The following is a 13,016-nucleotide window of genomic DNA, read 5'->3' on the forward strand; positions in this document are numbered from 1 at the left end:
GACCAAAAAGGCAGAGGAAGAGTGATTTAGCTCTCTGAGCTGGGACTCCATCTTCTCCAGTGAGGAGAACATGTTACAATTATTTTGGATTTTTCTCTGAGGAAAAAAAAATGACCTCATTAAAAAGCGATCATAGTTTTCAACTCTTTTAAAAGTTGTAAGAGAGGTCAATAGGACTTACCTTTAAATTTTAATTGGGTGTTTGGTCATCTCTCTGAGTGAAGGGATGATGTCCAGGAAGATCAGAAAGAACTGAAGAGTCTGCTGTCGCAGGGGTAGATGACAGCTTCTGAGGTAGAGATAGGCCACCAAGTCCATAAGAAGAGGAGAGATCGCAACAACAGAATATGGAATCATAGAACTTGAGGGCACAGACTGTTTCAGAAGTCACTCGTCAAATCTCTCATATTTAAAGGACATGTCTGAAATACTATGGAATGGGACAGAGCCTGAGGTAACAGAAAAAATAGGAAAGAGAATATCCTGGTTGTTCAAATGATGCCCCAGAGGGCTACACTGGAAGCCAGTGCAAACACTACTTTATAATAAATCACCTTTGTTAAATTCAGGAAAAGATGTCTCTTTGGGCTACAGACTCCCAGGCACTCAACCTCATTAATGAAATGGGGCTTGGATTTCAGCCTTCTCTTCTTTGGTGGTGTGCTTCTGTGTGGTACACAAAAGCCTAAATAAAATGGTCTTTCCATTAGCCAAAGAGAAATTTAGAAACCAGAATTCTTAACTCAGTTGGTTTGGGAGTGCAGTGATTACTGTCAGCACAGTTTGAAGATGAAGGTTCACAGAGACAAGAACTTTTCCAGCAATCAGGTGTAGATACGGGTGGCTAAGACTTGGTGGTAAGGCTCTGGGATGAATAGCAAGGCACTGTAGGTCTAGAGTGAGCATGACTAAAGAAGACTGGCTGGAGAACTCTACCTCCAGAGGTCAGCAGAGGGTCTGAGAGGCTGAAGGGGAATGATGCCAAGGGGCTCCTGGGAAACTGGTCAGCATAATAATAATAATAATAATAATAGCCTTCATAATGCTATGCTTTAACATCATGTTTTTGGTTTTGTTTTTAATATGTTATTTATTTATTTGGCAGAGAGAGATTGCAAATAGGCAGAGAAACAGGCAGGCAGAGAGAGGGGGGAAGCAGCCTCCCTGCTGAGCAGAGAGCCCGATGCGGGGCTCGATGCCAGGACTCTGAGATAGTGACCTGAGCCGAAGGCAGAGGCTTAACCCACTGAGCCACCCAGGTATCCCAACACCATGTTTTATTCCAAAGTTTTCTCATGCTGAAATGAAATGCCTGGGCTGAGACATAAGGGAACTGAGGATTGTTGGTCTTTGATATGAAAACCAAAACAAAACCTCCATTTGATTTTGGATGATGACCAGGAAGAACAAACTTGAGTTCCACCAGACATGAGACAGGATACACTTTCTCAATTTATCCACGTCAGTCCAATGTTGCTTTTAAGGCCTACACAAATAAATAGCCAACTTTGTATCAGGTTGTATAGTTCAACCTGACACCAAGTAAGAATTTAAGGAAATATGGAAAGCACTTGGTAACATTCAACATCTCAATCAGAGTATACATTGCTGCTAATATTTTCCAAGTAAAACAGGATTTAGTGTTTGGTTTTTTTTTTTTAAAGTATGTAGCTGGGACGCCTGGGTGGCCCAGTGGGTTGAGCCTCTGCTTTTGGCTTGGGTCATGATCCCTGGGTCCTGGGATGGAGTCCCTCGTTCGGCTCTCTGCTCAGCGGGGAACCTGCTTGCCCCCCACGCCCCGCCTACTTGTGATCTCTGTCAAATAAATAAAATCTTTAAAAAATTTTAAATTAAATTAAAAATTTATGTAGCTATTGATTATGACCTCAGGGACTTTGAAATAACTGCTGGTATGTCATCTAAACTTTTTAACTACCATTAAAACTTTTCAACTAATTAAAAAATATTTCATTAGGCAAATTCAAAGTATTTTACCTTATTACCAGAATTAACTGTATCACATATGAATTTTCCAGTTAAAACTATGCTGATATTAACTCTGAATTACTGAAAGGTTAGTGTAGTTTTCTTAAGTTCTGGCCCATGGAGCCCCAATCCTCCCAGATTATGCCTTAAAATACAGATTCTGGGATTAAAAGCGTTTGAGAAACACTGGCTACTCTTCATGCAGAAACACAAGGCACATTAGCCCATTAAAAGTTCCATAGTAAGAAAACCTTTAAAGTTTTATTTAACCAAGCATTTCCCAAAGTTATGTGGCTAGGGTCCTACTTTTTAAAGTAAAATTCTGATTTACTTAACGTTGTTCCAGTTATAGACTATTGCTTAACAAACTTCCCTAAAACTTTATGGCTTAAATTAACAAGAGTCGCTTATTTAGTTCATGAATCTGCAATCTGGGCAGGGCTCAGTGGCAAAGGCTTGGCTTTTCTTCACTTGATGTCAGCCGGGGTGGTTTGATTAACGGCTGAAAGACCAACGTCCGGATGGTTTACTCACATTGCTGGCAGGTTGATACCAGCTGTCAGGGGAGGTCAATCAGTTCTGAAGGTCTGGGGCCTCTGTTTTTTTCCACACAGGTATCTCCACCCAGGGCCTCCCCCCAGCTGTTAAGGCTTCTTGGGCTCATAGTGGTTGCATTCCAAGAGCAGGGGTCCCAAGTGATGGGAAGTGGAGGATGCTGATTTCTTAAGGTCTGCGTCTGGAAGCTGGCACAGTCTCACTTCAGCTCTATGACATTGATCAAGCAGTCACAGATCCAAGATTCAAAGGCAGGGGACATTGACCCCTCATGTCTTGATGGAAGGAGTTTCAAAGAATGCAGTAACTATGTATGGTAAATTATACCTACAGAAACAGAAATCACAAGAGCAGTGTTTAGTGGATTTTTGCATAAAAATTTCACTCATGTAATCAGCATTCAGAAGCCTCCCCCACCTCATGCCCTCTTCCAGTTACCCCCCCAAAGGTAACCAACATTCTGACCCCTAACCCTAAAGATTAGTACAGGGGTTCTTGACCTCAGCTGAATAGCTTTTTGTTGGGGGTATGGTGGGGGTTGTTCCTTAAGGCCTGGGCCCGATGTTTGGCCGAACCCCTGGCCTCTACCCATCAGACACAGTAGCATCCCCCTCCCCAGCTGTGACCACCAAAACTGTCTGCAGAAATTGCTAAATATCCTGGGGTCCTGGAGAATAGACAAAATCACCCCTAATTGAGAATCACTGGGCTAGAAGATACTATCTCTTTTGTTATTTGTTTAAATCCCTCTTATCCATCTAGAATAGAAATTCCAAGAAGCATAGATTTTTGTTTGTTTTATTAGGTCTGTTTTGATTCTGATTCCCCAGTCCTTAGGAGATTGTCTGGCATATAGCTGAAAATCACACTGTCAGTTCAGTGAGGGAGTGAATAAAAGGTAGCAATTCTTTTTTTTTTTTTTTGTATGGGTTCCACGCCCAGCCTGGAGACCAAATGTGGGGTTTGACTCATGACCCTGATACTGAGAGCTAAGCTAAGGGGTACCTGGGTGGCTCAGTCGATTCAACTTCTGCCTTCAGCTCAGGTAATGATCCCAGGGTCCTGGGATGGAGCCCCACATAGGGCTCCCTGATCAGCAGGGAGTCTGCTTCTCCCTCTCCCTCTGCCCCTTCCCCCCAATCATGTGCAATCTCTCTCTCAAATAAAATCTTAAAATAAATAAATAAATAAATAAATACCTAAGCTGAAATCAAGTCAGACACTCAACTGACTGAGCCACCTGGGTGCCCCTAATTTTAAATAGTTATTTAAAAAGTCAATATGGGATACATATTTTGTATTCAGCTGAATACTCCATCACAAATAATCTGTCCATTTCTGTTAGAAATGAAGTTCACAGGGATATATATTGAGAACAGATATACTTCTTTTTTTTTTCACATTAACATTCTTAGTTTATTAATCCTCTCATGAAAAATCTGCACAATCACCACAGATAAAGCCACTGCAGCATCTTTACTCCTTCTGTTGTCCAATCTCCAGCTCACTTTTTGCCAGCACCAACATTGGCTTTTGCAGTCCTCCTGACTTTCTTCATTCTGTTCTTGCGTTCTTTTCGCTGTTTTCTTGAGGTCTTTTTCTTCTCATACAGACCATGTCTTGCAAGTCTATGTTTGGGTTCATTTTTCTTTGCATAATCCAAGGAATCATAAATCATGCCAAAGCCAGTTGTCTTGCCACCACCAAAATGGGTTCTGAATCCAAATACAAATATGACATCTGGTGTGGTCTTGTACATTTTGGCTAGTTTTTCCCGAATTTCTGTCTTAGGTACTGTTGCCTTTCCAGGATGAAGGACATCAATAACCATTTGTTTGCGCTGAAGTAGTCGGTTGGTCATGAACTTCCTGGTCCGGATAGTTACTGTGTCGTTCATGATGGCGGCCGAGCTTCAAGCAGCCGGAGAGGAAAAAAGACGAGAACAGATATACTTCTAATAGGAATCTATATTGATTCATTTCTTCATGTAGCAATATGAAAAATGAGCCATGGAAATAGAGAAGATTGTGATTTTCCAGACAAATGGGGAGTGTCTCATGATTGTGTTAATAATTTGCTGTAATAAACCACAAACTGTGGTTTGTAATTGCTGTGATAGCTTTATGAAAGAGGAACTTGCAGTCACAAAGTTTTCATTAAAAACCTGGGTGAGATGTCAGATTCTGAAAGAGTAGAAGAGGAAATGAGGAAGAGTGCAAGAAGGTAGCAAGGACCTGGGAAGTTATTTCTTTAGAGCAAAAGCCTGAACATTTCTCATAGAAAATAGGCATTGACTTTACTCTGAAAATATCCCTCCTTCCCTAGATAATGCATGTAGTAGGATTTCTCAACTCACTTGGTAAATTTCTTTTTTTTTTTCTTTAAAGATATTATTTTTTAAAAAGATTTTTATTTATTTATTTGACAGACATAGATGATAAGTAGGCAGAGAGGCAGGTAGATAAAGAACGAGGAGAAGTAGGCTCCCTGCTGAGCAGAGAGCCCAATGCGGGGCTCTATCCCAGGACTCTGGGATCATGACCTGAGCCGAAGGCAGAGGCTTTAACCCACTGAGCCACCCAGGTGCCCCTAAAGATATTATTTATTTGAGAAAAAGAGCATGTATGTGTATGAGTTGGTGGGGGGCAAAAAGGGAGAAGCAGACCCTCTGAGCAGGGAGCCAGATGTGGGACTTGATCCCAGGACCCCAAGACTGTGACCTGAGACAAAGGCAGATGCTGAACTGACTGAGCCACTCAGGCATCCCTTGCTTGGTAAATTTATTTATTTATTTATTTATTAAAGATTTTATTTATTTATTTGACAGAGAGAGATCACAAGCAGACAGAGAGGCAGGCAGAGAGGGAGATAGAGGGAAGCAGGCTCCCCGCTGAGCAGAGAGCCCGATGCGGGACTCGATCCCAGGACCCCGAGATCATGACCTGAGCCGAAGGCAGCGGCTTAACCCACTGAGCCACCCAGGTGCCCGCTTGGTAAATTTATTAAGGATCATCTCAAGAAAAATTTTCAGGGATGCCTAGGTGGCTCAGTCGGTTAAGCATCTGACTCCTGATTTCAGCTCAGGTCAGGATCTCAGGGTTGTGAGATTGGGCTCTGCACTGGATGTGAAGCCTGCTTAAGATTCCTCCCTTTGCTTCTCCCCCTGCCTCTCTCTCTCTCAGAATTAAAAAAATTTTTTTTTCAGTGTACATAGGATTCTCAATGATTTTTGACAGACACGCCCTGCTTTCTTAAGTTCCAGCTGCATTTATTTACTCTTTAGTCACAATTAGATCAGAAAAATGGACACAGGGTGCCTGGGTGGCTCAGTGGGTTAAGCCTCTGCCTTCGGCTCCGGTCATGATCTCAGGGTCCTGGGATCGAGCCCCACATCGGGCTCTCTGCTCAGCAGGGAGCCTGCTTCCCCTCTCTCTCTCTGCCTGCTTCTCTGACTACTTGTGATCTCTGTCTGTCAAATAAAGAAAATCTTTAAAAAAAAAAAAAAAGGAGAAAAATGGACACAGGTACTAATATGTAAGGGAACTGAAGTTGGACTCACAATGAGAACAGAATTTCATAGTTGCAAGGGCTCTTAGAGATCATTTGATCATTTTGAAGAGGCAAACTGCTACAAAAATCTTACCTGATCAGTTTTCCTATTTTCTGGGTGATTCTGAATGGTTTCATTTTCCTGAAGGCGTCTCTGTTAAAAACTGAAGCTCATGTCTAAGACTCAGTGTTGAGAAGCCACTTGTCCTTAGAGCCAGTTAATGACGGGACAAACAATTTTGAGCCAGTGCTCTAAAGTATCACACCCAACATATATCTTATGAAACAAAGACTGAAGACATCTAATACATAAGAGTACGGAGCACTAAAATAGCACAAAGGCTTTCATCAACTCCAGAAGACTAACTTCTCGAATTCTGCAGTTAGTTAATATCTGAATGAAATAAACTCCATCTTGACCATTCAAGTCTTTATGGTTCAAAAGATGTTAGTGTCTACGTTTTTTAAACTGTAATTTGAATGCCACTTGTAAAAGAAGTATGTCTGTACAGTTTCATTTTTTAATTTCTCAAGATCTGAACATGTTAAGACTTGCCATTACACTGCCAAAAGCTTATGATTCATTTCAGCAGAAGTAGCTAGGAATGAGGAGAGTGTGGGGGTGGGAATGTACCAATGTTGTATGACGCAAAAAGGGAGATGAAGTAGAAAGCAGGATATTTTTAGATTCCCCTTTGAAACAAAAACAACTTAAATCAGGTGATTTGTTTACTTTAAAATAGGAAAAAATAACCAAAAATTGGATTTGGAATTCCTGAAAGACACACAATCCTATTTTAGGAGAATAATTGTTATAATTGCAGGTTATTTTCTTAAAATACCTGAAAAAATGCTTTCTAAAAATATAACTCCACAAGGACAGAAAAAGGTATTTACACCACAGAGCACTTGAACACCAAAGGAATTTGCTACTTTCATGTAACCTATGCAGTAGTATTTAAAGAATGTGCTGGCAAATTTAGTGCCCAAGTCAGAAATAAGGAAGAGAAAAGAAATGGACATGTAATTTACTTTCAGTAGGTATAAAGTTCTTTCAGTTTCATTCATTATTCAACAAAAGTTTATGGAATTGGAAGACACTGAGTTTGACACATGGGATGTAAGGGTGAACAAGAACCAGTCCCTGCCTTCAAAGCGCCCTGGCCTAAAGAGACAAACATAGACATATCCTCACATATACACATTTTCACACAGGAAAGTACCTACACATACCCATATACATATATATTCACATACCTATACATACATTCACACAATATATGTACGCATGCTCATACACAAATATACATACATGTATACTCACATACATATACACCCAGAAATACACAACCACATACATGTGTGTTTGGGAGTTAAAGACACAGAGACAGTGAGTAGAGTATGTTTTCAAATTAAGAAGGGCAGGAGAAAAAAAAAAAAAAAAAAAAAAGAAGGGCAGGAGAAAGAAATCTCAGTGCTAACAGTCCTGTGAGACAGCTATTACAGAAGCTCAGAAAGGCTAAGGAAACGGTCTCAAAGGACTTGCTAAATGCTAGGGAGTATGGTTTCCCAAGACTCAGATTTAAGTTCCAATCTGCCGCTATTACCTCTGAGGCAATGACCGTGTTATTTAACTCTGTCTCAGTTTTCCTTGCTTTTCTATCAGGTCAGCAATAACACCGGCCTCACTGGGTTGATCGGAGGTTGAGATGAGATGATGGGTGAAAACCACTTAGCACTTAGCCTGTCATGTAGTAACCACTCAATACATTTTCAATTTTTGATGATATCCTAATGGTTATCCGTGAAGGTTAGTCATCTCATAAATTGTGAAGACGGGTCTCCCCTCACCCAGGTGTTAGTGAGAATGTTTTAAGCTATTTTTAAGGTGGGTGGAGCCAAAATGTGTGCACTAAATGAATACATGGCCACTGCTTAAACTTCACTTTTAAGGGTTAAAAAATTCAAGGAAGCCAAATTATAATTTATAAATAACATAAACATCTCAATATCATGGTCATTACTGGGAAAATCTAAATCTGTCTACATGACATCTCCTCTGGTATTATTAAATAATTTCTGTGGCTATAACTTCATGGAAAAAATGTATAAGCTATTATTAACTCCATGATCATCTCACCAAAACATGTTGGACTTCATCACCTCATTGATACAATACTAACATCATTTGATATTATTGATTGATATGATGAGTAAGAAACAAAGGCAGCCAACATACATTTGGAAAGGGGTTACACCATTAATTATCAGATAATTGCATATTAGAGGTTATTTTGGGTTATCAGCTTGGCAAACATTAAGAATATGGGACAATACCTTGGTGCTATTGAGGGTATGGTAAAACTGGCACTGTCATACGCGGTTGGTAGAAGTATACATTAGCACAACCTTGTAGAGGCCAATTTGGGAAAAAGAAGTTCTAATATGAATATGGTCCTTGACCCAGCAATTCCACTTGAATTTTGTAGTAAGGAAATGTAATACACAAATGAAATACAAAGATGTTTGCACATGCGTGCTCACTGCAGTGTTATGATGACCCAAAATTGGAAACTACTTATACACATAACAGTAAAGAAATGGTTAAATAAATTATGGTAGAGCTGTACACTGGGACTCCCTGCACACATTAAAAAGGATTAGACTGTGTGGTGTAAGGAAATGGTCCAATTTCATTTTTCTGCATGTGGCTGTCCAATTTTCCCAACACCATTTATTGAAGAGGCTGTCTTTTTTCCATTGGACATTCTTTCCTGCTTTGTTGAAGATTAGTTGGATGAAGGACCTCAATATGAGAAAGGAATCCATCAAAATCCTTGAGGAGAACACAGGCAGCAACCTCTTTGACCTCAGCTGCAGCAACATCTTCCTAGGAACATCGCCAAAGGCAAGGGAAGCAAGGGCAAAAATGAACTATTGGGATTTCATCAAGATCAAAAGCTTTTGCACATCAAAGGAAACAGTTAACAAAATCAAAAGACAACTGACAGAATGGGAGAAGATATTTGCAAACGACATATCAGATAAAGGACTAGTGTCCAAAATCTATAAAGAATTTAGCAAACTCAACACCCAAAGAACAAACAATCCAATCAAGAAATGGGCAGAGGACATGAACAGACATTTCTGCAAAGAAGACATCCAGATGGCCAACAGACACATGAAAAAGTGCTCCATATCACTCGGCATCAGGGAAATACAAATCAAAACCACAATGAGATATCACCTCACACCAGTCAGAATGGCGAAAATCAACAAGTCAGGAAATGACAGATGCTGGCGAGGATGCGGAGAAAGGGGAACCCTCCTACACTGTTGGTGGGAATGCAAGCTGGTGCAACCACTCTGGAAAACAGCATGGAGGTTCCTCAAAATGTTGAAAATAGAACTGCCCTATGACCCAGCAATTGCACTACTGGGTATTTACCCTAAAGATACAAATGTAGTGATCCAAAGGGGCACGTGCACCTGAATGTTTATAGCAGCAATGTCCACAATAGCCAAACTATGGAAAGAACCTAGATGTCCATCAACAGATGAATGGATAAAGAAGATGTGGTATATATACACAATGGAATACTATGCATCCATCCAAAGAAATGAAATCTTGCCATTTGTGACAACATGGATGGAACTAGAGCGTATCATGCTTAGTGAAATAAGTCAAGCGGAGAAAGACAACTATCATATGATCTCCCTGATATGAGGAAGTGGTGATGCAACATGGGGGCTTAAGTGGGTAGGAGAAGAATAAATGAAACAAGATGGGATTGGGAGGGAGACAAACCATAAGTGACTCTTAATCTCACAAAACAAACTGAGGGTTGCTGGGGGGAGGGGGGTTAGGAGAAGGGGGGTGGGGTTATGGACATTGGGGAGGGTATGTGCTTTGGTGAGTGCTGTGAAGTGTGTAAATCTGGTGATTCACAGACCTGTACCCCTGGGGATAAAAATATATATTTATAAAAAATAAAAAAAATTATTAAAAAAAAAGAAAAAAAAAGGATTAGACTGATATATTTGTCATGGAAAGATGTCCATGATCCATACTGGATACTATTTTTATATTTAAAAAGTGTATGCATTGGGGTGCTTGGGTGGCACAGTGGGTTAAAGCCTCTGCCTTTGGCTCAGGTCATGGTCCTGGAATCGGGCTCCACATCGGGCTCTCTGCTCAGCAGGGAGCTTGCTTCCTCCTCTCTCTCTGCCTGCCTCTCTGCCTACTTGTGATCTCTGTCTGTCAAATAAATAAATAAAATCTTTAAAAAAAAAGTGTATGCATAGAAAAAATATGGTTAAATATATCTCTATAAGTCTAACTTTTTTAAAAGTAGCTTTATTATGGTTTAATTTATACACCATAAAATTTCCCATTGTAAGTGTACAATCCAATCATTTTTAGTCAATGTATAGAGTTGTGCAATAATCACCACAATCCAGGAGTGCCTGGATGGTGCAGTCACTTAAGCATCCAACTGTTGGTTTCAGCTCAGGTCATGATCTCATGGTCGTGGGATCTGGTGGCCTGTGGGGCTCCCATCCTCACACTCTGCACTCAGTGAGAAGTATGCTTGGGATTCTCTCCCTCCCCTTCAGTCCCTCTCCATGCTTTTGTGTATGCACACGTGCTCTCTCTGAAATAAATAAATCTTTAAAAAAAATGACCACCATCCAGTTTTAGAACTTTTTTGTTACACACCCATCCCAAAAGTTCCCTGATGCTCATAGGCTTAAATTTCACAGTGTCTAGGATGGAGGTGAAGTTGGGGAGGGGAACGCGGGAGGAGAAAATGACAGGCAGCTTTGTCTGTATTATTTGAATTAATTTACAACAAGGATATGCTTGCTCTCTTTTAATTTGAGAAAACAGTAAAGGGTTTTCCGTTTTGAAAAGAACAAAAAAAAAAAAAAAAAAAAAAAAAAGGAAACAGGTTTATACCCTTTGACCCAAATCTACTTCTGGCAATTTATTCCAAGGAAATAATCAAATATGTGGAAAAGTATTTGTGAACAAAAGTATTTATCAGTGTTTTATCTAAAACAGAGAAAAGTTCTAAGTAATCTAAATATCTCATGATGGAAGAAAATAATTACTAATAATACTGGAATATGAAAAGTACAGGATGTAAACTCTTATAGGCAATACAATTTTATCCCAGTTAAAAAAAAAGTTAATGCACAGCCAAAAAATTCTGTTTGGAAATACTGTATGTATAATAAAATCTTACCAATGGTTATCTCTGGATGGTAGAATTACAGTACTTTTTATTCCTTGCGCATTTCTTAATTTTCCATAATGAGTATGTTACCTTTACATGTAGTGCCACCTACATAAATGACACTAATTAGAATGGGTTATGGTATTGTTTTCACAGGTGTATACATTTTTCAAAACATTAAATGTTTATTTAAAATATGTGCAACTTATTGCATAACAAGTATACCTCAATAAAACTATTTGAAAGACAAGGGGATCTTGAAAACAAAATCAGGGGCACCTGGGTGGCTCAGTGGGTTAAGCATCTGCGCTCGGCCCAGGTCATGGTCTCAGGATCTTGGGATCGAGCCCCCACATCGGACTCTGCTCAGCCGGGAGCCTTCTTCCCCCTCCCGCTCTGCCTCTCTGCCTCTCTGCCTGCCTCTCTGCCTACTTGTGATCTCTCTCTCCCTCTCTGTCAAATAGATGAATAAAATCTTAAAAAAAAAAAATCCACAATCATCATAACCTTACTGAAAGAGGAGTTTATTGTGTCATTTTGGGGCTGGAGGGCAAAATGGTTGGGGGGGTGTTATATAGATAGCAACACAACATTTTCTCTGATAACCAACCTACCTTCCTTCCTTCCTTCCTTCCAGGGATCTGCCTTCCCATTATATGTCAGGAATGTTGCCAGGTTCTTGGATACCAAGATGAGCAACAAATCACTGCCCTGAAAGAGCTCTGTTCTGCGGGAGGAGGGGAAGGCAGGTCACCAGCCGCTGATTCCAGCCAACACCCACATCAGGGCCCTAGGCAGTCTTCCACCAAGGCTGCCCAAGGGGGCCGGAGCCAGGTCAAGAAGTGAAGTTCTTAGTCAGTGGTTCAGATGGAGTCACGAAGGGTGGCACCAGGGTTAGGACTGTGGAAGTGGATAGGAGAAGGTGGATGACCTTCAAGGGAGTGTCGCGGTCATCACTTGAGAAGTGGGCTTAAACTGTATTTATGTATCAATGCCTCTCTTACCGGCACACTTGTACCAACAGCAAGAACGAAAACAACGTTTGCCTGTGCAGGCAGCATGTTAAGGGCTTAGATCTATTGCCTCATTTATTCTTCGCCACAACTCTCCCGGGTCTGCATTTCACCATGAAGAAACTAAAGCTCAGAGAGGTTACCCGCTCAAGGTCACAGAGCTGGCAAGCTCTGGCTCCCAAGCTCCCAGCCACAAAACAGACTCCCTTCTCACAATACTCTGGGACCCCTTAGAGAGGAAAAGTTCCACCTTCGAGCCCCAAACACCAGCTCCCCTTTCACTCTTTACATAAATTTTCCAGACCCACAACGGAGGCAACATCGGCTAGCGCAACCAACAGGGTCGTGTCCACCCGGCAACGCCACCAGAGCGGTGGGCTGACAAGGATTTGGGGCTTGGAGGGCAAACCTGGAGCGACCGTCAAGGGGTTAGGAGTCCCGGCGCCCCTACTCCACGCCCCTCCAGGCGGCCTGCAAGCCCCTCCCGGCAGCCACAAGGCAGAGCTCAACGCGCGTGCGCGGGGCCAGAGGGGACGCCCCCGCGCGAGCGCGCGGTGAGCGGGGCGCGCGGCCGAGGGAGCGCGGGCGCGTTGCGGCGTCGGCGTCTGCGCGCGTTCCAGGACGAGGCTGTGTGGGCTGGGGAGCGAGCGAGGCGGCGGCGGCGCTTCAGAGC

At 41.6% G+C, this 13,016-nt stretch overlaps 1 protein-coding gene across 1 annotated transcript; it reads right to left on the reverse strand.

Moving 5' to 3' along the window:
- Positions 1-3,929: 3,929 nt before the first annotated feature.
- On the reverse strand, positions 3,930-4,473 carry LOC122899003 (40S ribosomal protein S24-like). The gene has a single exon (XM_044236659.1). It carries the CDS (start codon positions 4,436-4,438, stop codon positions 4,046-4,048), a length of 393 nt encoding a protein of 130 aa, XP_044092594.1. The 5' UTR covers positions 4,439-4,473; the 3' UTR covers positions 3,930-4,045.
- Between the last annotated feature and the right edge of the window lie 8,543 nt (positions 4,474-13,016).

Source organism: Neovison vison, chromosome 2, assembly GCF_020171115.1.
Source record: "Neovison vison isolate M4711 chromosome 2, ASM_NN_V1, whole genome shotgun sequence".
NCBI lineage: Eukaryota > Metazoa > Chordata > Mammalia > Carnivora > Mustelidae > Neogale > Neogale vison.

Bases quoted from the DNA above. Each gene is read 5' to 3' on its own strand.
- LOC122899003 (XM_044236659.1), bottom strand. From the start codon at position 4,438: ATGAACGACACAGTAACTATCCGGACCAGGAAGTTCATGACCAACCGA.